Raw genomic sequence first — 8,532 nt, forward strand, 5'->3', positions numbered from 1 at the left:
TGACTCAATTTCACTTGGGGGTGGCGTATTCCTTTAAATTCATACTTAAAAGATAGAAGCTTCTTTGTTACCCTGGGAAATTGTTCCTCAACGTCAATGTCCTTGACCTGTGGTGTCCCCCAGGGGTCGATTCTTGGACCATTACTTTTCAACCTTTATATGCTCCCACTTGGGCAAATTATCAATAAAAATTCAATTTTGTATCACTGCTATGCAGATGACACCCAAATTTATTTTGCTCTATCACCTAATGATTATGCCCCCCTTGAATGTCTCTACCAGTGTATCGATCAAATCAATAGCTGGATGTCACAAAATTTTCTTCAGCTGAACACAGATAAAACAGAAGTAATTCTATTTGGAAAAAAGATGAAAGACTCAGGATTACCACTATTCTTGACACAAAAGGGATTAAAACTAAAGAAATGGTTAAAAATCTTGGTGTTTTCATTGACAGCGAGCTAAACTTTGACAGTCACATGAAAGCAATCACTAAAATGGCATTTTATCACCTAAAAAACATTTCCAAACTAAGAGGACTTATGTCAAAAAATGATCTGGAAAAACTAATACATGCCTTCATCTCTAGTAGGGTTGATTACTGCAATGGCCTTTTCACAGGCTTGCCAAAAAAGACCATCAAACGACTTCAGCTGGTTCAAAATGCAGTGGCGAGGGTTCTCACACGAACAAAAAGAACAGAGCACATTACTCCAATTCTAAGGTCCCTTCACTGGCTTCTAGTAAGCTACAGAATTGACTTTAAAGTATTGCTGCTGGTATACAAATCTCTAAATGGTACAGGGCCCAATTACCTCTCTGATATGTTGCAGCGGCCTAACCCAATCAGATCTACCAGATCAAAACAGAAAAATTTACTATTAAAACCAGTTGTTAAAACAAAGTATGGTGAAGCAGCTTTTAGCTACTATGCAGTACAGCTATGGAACCAACTGCCAGAGGATATTAAAAATGCTCCTGCTGTTGGCAGCTTCAAATCTAGGTTAAAGACCAAGCTGTTTTCAGATGCTTTCTGTTAAATAATTAATATTGTCTTCTTTACATTCTTTATAATCTTTACTTCTCTGCATGTTTTAAATTTACTTTAACTTTATCCTATTTTATTCTTTATTCTATTCTGCTGGGTTTTTTTTTTCTTCTTCTCATCCTATTTGAACTACTACTTCATTTTATTATTTTATTTTTACTATTGTTTAATTCTTATTATTTTCTTTTAATTCTTTTAATTATTTTAATTAATTGTTTTAGAATAAAAATAAAATTATTTTATGTAATTTTATTTCTCTATTGTTTACTGTTTTTGTTTTTACTTCTGTAAAGCACATTGAACTGCCATTGTGTATGAAATGTGCTATATAAATAAACTTGCCTTGCCTTGCCTTGAATGGTTGTCTGTGTCTATGTGTCAGCCCTGTGATGACCTGGCGACTTGTCCAGGGTGTACCCCGCCTTTCGCCCGTAGTCAGCTGGGATAGGCTCCAGCTTGCCTGCGACCCTGTAGAACAGGATAAAGCGGCTAGAGATAATGAGATGAGATTATACCCATTGTTTGTGCTGACACACATATAATAAGCTGTTGTTGGGAAACCGCTGACCTGAAATATTGTGCATGTGTAATCAAACTTTAATTATATACTGAGGAAATAGTACACTGAGTCAGACAGAAAAGATGGAGAAAGATAGGAAAATTCCCCTTATCTCTCAAGGTATTTTCAACAAAATGTGTTCAGTTGTAAGAACTCATATACATTTACACGTGATTGTGTAACTAGCAATAATTTGGTACCATACATTTCTAAAGAAAATTATGTTTCACTAAAGTCAAATAAGTTTGTTCTTAATCAGGTGAAAAACTGAATAACTTACACAAAATATGAAGTAACTAGTAACAAAAAAGTGCATCGTTTGAGCTACGATAAGGTGTGAGAAATATCTTGTAGTAATTTCCGAAAACAATGTTCATGGGAGCAACCTCACACTGGTAAATTATAATTTGTGTGATTTTTAAAATTTATTTATTTTTTATTTTTTTGCCTCTTCCCAAAAACAGAAAACTTTAACCTTGAAGCAAAATTCTCATAAACAGGATATATATGGTTTCATTTTTTACATTGATGTGGTAAGATTGGGTGAGATACATTATCTCTATCTTCAATATTTCGTCAATAGCATGAAGGTCCGCCTCAGGAAATTACACCTCATTCTGTTATCAAATTGAAGTCTACTGTACATAGCCTTTTTTGACAGTCAGTTTTCAACTAATGAGACATGACATACCTGCGCAATACGACGTACCCCACCAATATGCCGTACTCTAACAGTACATCCCCCAGCAACCTGACAAAGTCCAACAGTACAAGTAAGTATAAGTTGCCTGATCCCATTTGAGTAATTGTTAAAACTAGTATTAAACTGAAAGTTATTATTGCAATTAGTTAATTGTTTCTCAAATTTCTTCTGTATATGCAGTTGATTTTGTGATATGTAATATCATAGATGATGTTTCTCTAACTTAAATGTGTGTTGTTGGTTTTTTTACATTAAAAACTAACTAACTTGTTTTGGGATTGTCAATTGCTTTGATGCATTTTAAGGCATGTGATTTTTGGAGCCCTGCAATTTGATTTTCTTTTTCCAAGTCCCACCATACTTGATACAACCTTTGTAAAACTACACAATTAGATCAGTTGCATCAAGTTTTTTGGGAGGTCGATGATCAAACTCTGCAGAGTGGTGATCTCCATGAATGGAATTGAGAACCCCTGGTCAAGAGCACATAACCAGAGCAGCTAATAACTCTAGCTACCAATAGAGGACACTAGAGCACATTACTGAATTTTCCCCAGAAACACTTAACCTGATGAATTTTCTGTCTATTTTCAGCACAGCAACAGAATTTTGACAAAACTATAACTAAAGCCTTGCTGCTTTTAGAAGAATACAATATTTAGTGATGCACTCTAACAAAAGTATTTTTTTTTCTTAAACAGTTGATGACTTCAGCTTTTACTATAGCCTACCTGACAACACATTCCAAGCCTGCAACCTTAACAGTGTAAGGGACTTCAGCCGAGTCTTCCTTCCTACCCTCTACAGCATTGTCTTCATTGTGGGATTCATTGGCAATGGCCTGGTGCTCTGTGTCCTGATCAAGTACCACCGAAGGTCAAATATGACAGATGTGTGCCTCTTTAACCTTGCACTTTCAGACCTCTTCTTTCTTATCTCATTGCCTTTCTGGGCCCACTATGCCACCATTACTGATTGGATCTTTGGGGGCTTCATGTGTCATGTAGTGACAGCACTCTACATGCTGGGATTCTATGGAAGTATCTTCTTCATGATCCTCATGACCTTGGACCGCTATGCAGTCATTGTCCATGCCCATACTTCCCTCTTCTCCAAGCACCGGTCTGTCAAAACTGGTATAGTGCTGACTTTGTTTATGTGGGCACTTAGCTTGGGAGCCTCTCTGCCAACCATCATTTTCTCACAAGTAAAGAATGAATCATTTGTATGTACATGCAGGGTGAAATATCCAGAAGGGACAGCATGGAAGCCATTCTTTTACATTGAGCTGAACATCCTCGGCTTGATTATTCCTCTCTCAGTGATGGTGTTCTGCTACTCACGCATCATCCCCATCTTAATGGCCATGAAGTCTCAGAAGAAACACAAAGCTGTCAGGCTCATACTGGTCTTGATCATTGTTTTCTTTTTATTCTGGACACCCTACAACATCACCATCTTCCTGCAGTTCCTGCATACATTGCAATACTTGAACACCTGTAAGTGGCAACAGGACCTGCACATGGCTATGCAGTGGGTGGAAACCATCGCGTTCAGTCACTGCTGCCTCAACCCCATCATCTATGCCTTTGTGGGGCAGAAATTCAGGAATTTAGTTCTCCAGATTCTGAAAGAGTGGTTTCCTGTTTGCTTTGGTCGGTGCACAACAATCATCAGTGAGTTCTCAGAAAGGAGGAGCTCTATGTACTCACGTTCCTCAGAGATATCCACCACAAAGATTATGTAACCACCGGATGCTGATGCCAAAGGGGATTTATCAGAGGAAATCAAAAAGCTGCAAATTTGCAAAGCACAGAATTACCACTGCAGTTGATTTTCTTAAAAAAAAAAAGTCATTGCTTTTCCAATTTTGTTTTTTTTTTCCTTCTTAGTTTTTTGGCCATTAAAATAGTTTTAGTGGATTTATTTTATTGTTTAGTTATGCACAGCTTATGTTTTTTGTTTTTTTTTGTTTTTTTTTTTACATTTGCAGATCAATTTCAAACTAATCCTGCATGGACTGCGTGCAGAAAAAAAAAAAAAAAACAGGAAATACAGCATCTTTACTGAGCAATAGAATTATGTTGAAAATTTAATAAATATGAAGCATTTACCCAATTCTTCTTTGTATTACTCATTTACTAATCCAAGCATTTTTTTTAAACAAATTGACATGCTTACAGTTCATGCATTCTCAAGAGACTCAAACTCAGAATGCAATACTTTTAAGAACATTAGGAAAGCAAGAGACCTGTCTGTGTGGGACAGAGTAATGTGAGAAAAGTGGAACAGAAGTGATGTGCACTTGAGGTAAAAACACAAAGCTCTGAACAATTTTAACAATGGGCAATACAAAGGCACAAAGGGGATGACTTTAAAACCTGACACCACTGAGTGAATCTGGGTTACCACATGCCAAGTAATAAAATGGTATTTTTCTGATTTCGGTGCAGATGAAAATCATTTTGGCATCAGGTGACTCACTGGTTAACTGTAACTCACACGACTGATTGAAAGGTCAGTTTGTAAATGCAAATCTCAGCACCACCAAGCTGCCACAGTTGGGTCCCTGAGAAGGCTCCTTCAGCCTCAGATGTATTCTGTTTCAGTAGTAAGTCTGACACATTTGCAATGCTTGTAGTACTTGCACAATAGCAGTGTCTGGAAATTTTCAGTAATGTTTCACAATGAATAAATCTTGCAGTCATGTTTATGTACTGACGAGTCAGGAAGTGATAATACTTACAGGGGTTGCTTCAAAACTCTGGGGACCACTACCTCAGCTGTGTTACAATGATGATTGAGTAATGGTATGAGTAATGATATCTGAAACAATGGTGCAATTCTGTCTAACTGTTGTAGGGGAAATGGGTCTATTCTTACTGGAAGCACCAATAATTCCAGGTACATACCAACAATGTAGGTGCTGCACTGTAAATGGAATTAATCAGTCTCATTAGGAAGATAATTTAAAGTGCAGATTTATAAAGATTAAATAAGTCAAAGGTATTAAAGCCTCAATTTTCATCTGGGAGAACTAACAACCAGAGACTTGGTTTTTATGGCATTAGTTCTGAATAGTTTTGGTTTCTTGCAATGTCAAAGTAATGACAATATAATGGAGAAATAAAAAAAAACACACCTATATTCTTCTATATCTTCTAAAATGTAACTTCTATTTGTCCAATTCTCATATGCTACTTCAATTTGTAAAGAGAGACAGATCAAAAGGAACAGAGTGTGGATGAGAGAGTGTGTGTGTGTGTGTGTGTGTGTGTGTGTGTGTGTATATATATATATATACGCGTGCGCACGCATGCACGCACATGTGCGTCTGTCTGTAAAGAGAAGGTGCATGGAGGAAGAATGTATGTGGGCATCGTTGCACACCCTGCCCTAGAACTTGTGTGCCAACAAACAACAACAAAAAAATCACTGACTGAGTTATCTTGTTAGTAAGTAGGTAGAGATCACATCTAAAGAAAGAAAGAGAGAGAGAATTCATAGTCAAGAAACAGTAGTAACCTTCAGTATATTTTCCTGCCTCGTTGTAGTCTTACATAGAGACCCTTTCAGTTCATGTTCCAGAGAGAGAGAGAGTGTTGTTCATGCATCAAATCTTGTCGCCTGAATTAACAGTGGTTGTGCCATGTTCGTGTTTAGAGCATTTAGAACAATTATTGGGGTGAAACTCAGTCGACTTTATAACTTATGGATGCTAGACTGCCCAATGAACTTCAAGTGCCTGTTTTGTCTCTCGTTAAAGTGGAAAAAAGGGGACAGATGAATGAACACAATTGTAGAGTATGATTTGTCTTTACAGCAAAGGCATAAATATCAGTTATCACTGGTTTTTCACTGACGAGTACTGTGAATCTTCTCTTTGTGTGTCCTTTTGGGGCTTGACATGGGACTCCATGTCTGTGGATGCATGCTACTGACCCTGTGGTAATTTTAAGTGTTAAGAAATTGGATTCATTTCACAAACTACTTTAAAAGATCAGTGCATTTTGGACTTAACTTTCATCATGGGATTCTCAGGGGAAGATCCCTAATAGACATCCAAACCATTTTTCCATTTTGGGATAACCGCAGATGTGGCCTGCATCTATTTTTTGGCTTGAGGCTTCTCTCTTTAGCTCACTTACTGGAGATTTACACTGATCAGCCATAACATTAAAACCACCTGCATGATATTGTGTAGGTCCCCCTTGTACCACCAAAACAGCTTTGGCCTGTCAAGGCTTGGACTCCACAAGACCTCTGAAGATGTGCTGTGGTACTGTATCTGTGACCAAGACATTAGCAGCAGATCCTTTAGGTCCTGTAAGTTGCAAGTTTGCCTCTATAGATCGGACTTGTTTGTCCAGTACATCCCACAGAGGCTCGACCGGATTGAGATCTGAAATTTGAAGGCCAAGTCAACACTTTTCACCCTTTTTATGTTCCTGAACAATTTCTGTAGCATGGCAGGGCACATTATCCTGCTGAAAGAGGCCACTGCCATTAGGGAATACCATTGCCTTGAAGGGGTGTACTTGGTGTGCAACAATGTTTTGGTAGGTAAAGTAACATCCACATGAATGCCAGGATTCAAGGTTTCCCAGCAGAACATTGCTTAGTGCATCTCTTTCCAGGTAAACAACACACACACACACACACACACACACACACACACACACACACACACACACACACACACACCTGGCCATCCACATGATGTCAAAAGAAAACATGATTCATCAGACCAGGCCACCTTGTTCCACTGCTCCATGGTTCAGTTCTGATGCCTATTGTAGACGCTTTTGGCTGTGGACAGGGTTCAGCATGGGCAGTCTGACCGATCTGCAGTTACACAATCCTATATGAAGCCAGCTGCAATGCATTGTGTGTCCTGACACTTTTCTATCATAACCAGGATGAACATTTACAGCAAGTTGTGCTACTGTAGCTCTTCTGTGGGATCAGACCAGATGGGCTAGCCTTCACTCTCCACATTCATCAGTGAGCTTTGGGCACCCATTACCCTGTCACTGGTTCACTCATTGTCTTGGACAACCACTACTACTAACCACAGCATACCGGTACCAGGAACACCCCAAAAGACTTCAGTTTTGGAGATACTCTGACCCAGTAACCTAGTCATCAAAATTTGGCCCTTGACAAACTCGCTCGGATCCTTACACTTTCCCATTTTTCCTGCTTCCAACACATTGACTTCGAGAACTGACTATTCACTTGCTGCCTAATATATGCCAACCCTTTGCAGGTACCATTGTAATCAGATAATCAATGTTATTCATTTCACATCTCAGTGGTCTTAATTGTATTGCTGATCCGTGTATCTGTACTGCTTCCCAGACCTGCTGCAATTTTTCTCATCCATTCATCAACAAATGGGAGTTTAGATGGTTCACTAGATGATTGAAAAGCAGTGGTTAGTATCCAAGGATATGCTGGAAGGGTATGAGGCATGTGGAGGAGTGGGTAAGGGAATTCTCTGTGTATGCCATCCAGTACACACTCTAGTGATTCTTCTTGTTGGAGTAGTATTCCAACTCTTAAGAATCTTCCTAGTTTTGACTGGGTGTTCAAGTTGATTTGAGTCATTCCATTTCAGGTTTTTGTATTTTTCATTGAGTTAAGAGAAGTGGTCATGAGCGCTGTCTTCCATTTGTTCTACTCTCTCATCTGGATGATTATACTCGTATGTAAATCGAGCTTGGTGAAGATATGAGCCTCTTGTGTCCAAGGTGGATTGCACTAAAGATAGCAATACTTTTAATGTCATGGCATTTAGAACTCTATAACCCCAGATTTCACAGACTCTCTGTCCCAGTTTTATGATTGATTCTGATATTGTGTCCAGCAAATGTTTCTTGAATTATAAATAAATACATGAAAAGCTAAAGTAAATTAGAGAAAATATTATAACATGGCTATTGTTGTCAAATGTAGCTGAAATAATTTCTTGATTTGGGAAAGATGTTGTTCTGCAAAATTGTTAGCCTACTCATAGTTATTTACTCAGTCACACCAGACAGAAGAATGAAAGTGTTCAAGAAAGTTCCACAGGTTGTCTGATTCAGGAGTTGAAAGTTATGTTTTGCATATTGCTATATGTTGTGATTTGTGAATGAAAAAGTACTTTTTTTCCATCATCCCTGTTTTTTCAGTGTTTTTTACTTTCTAAGGCACAGTGGTAGGGTTGACATTTAAAAA

At 38.2% G+C, this 8,532-nt stretch overlaps 1 protein-coding gene across 1 annotated transcript; it reads left to right on the forward strand.

The window, feature by feature from the left end:
• The first annotated feature begins 2,282 nt into the window (after window positions 1-2,282).
• Window positions 2,283-4,328, forward strand: LOC132886511 (C-C chemokine receptor type 5-like). Its single transcript, XM_060921218.1, has 2 exons — window positions 2,283-2,380; window positions 3,012-4,328. The coding sequence occupies exons 1-2, from the start codon at window positions 2,290-2,292 to the stop codon at window positions 4,055-4,057; spliced, it is 1,137 nt and encodes a 378-aa protein (XP_060777201.1). The 5' UTR covers window positions 2,283-2,289; the 3' UTR covers window positions 4,058-4,328.
• Window positions 4,329-8,532: the final 4,204 nt, after the last annotated feature.

The sequence above is a fragment of the Neoarius graeffei genome, chromosome 5 (genome assembly GCF_027579695.1).
Source record: "Neoarius graeffei isolate fNeoGra1 chromosome 5, fNeoGra1.pri, whole genome shotgun sequence".
NCBI classification, from domain to species: Eukaryota; Metazoa; Chordata; class Actinopteri; order Siluriformes; family Ariidae; genus Neoarius; species Neoarius graeffei.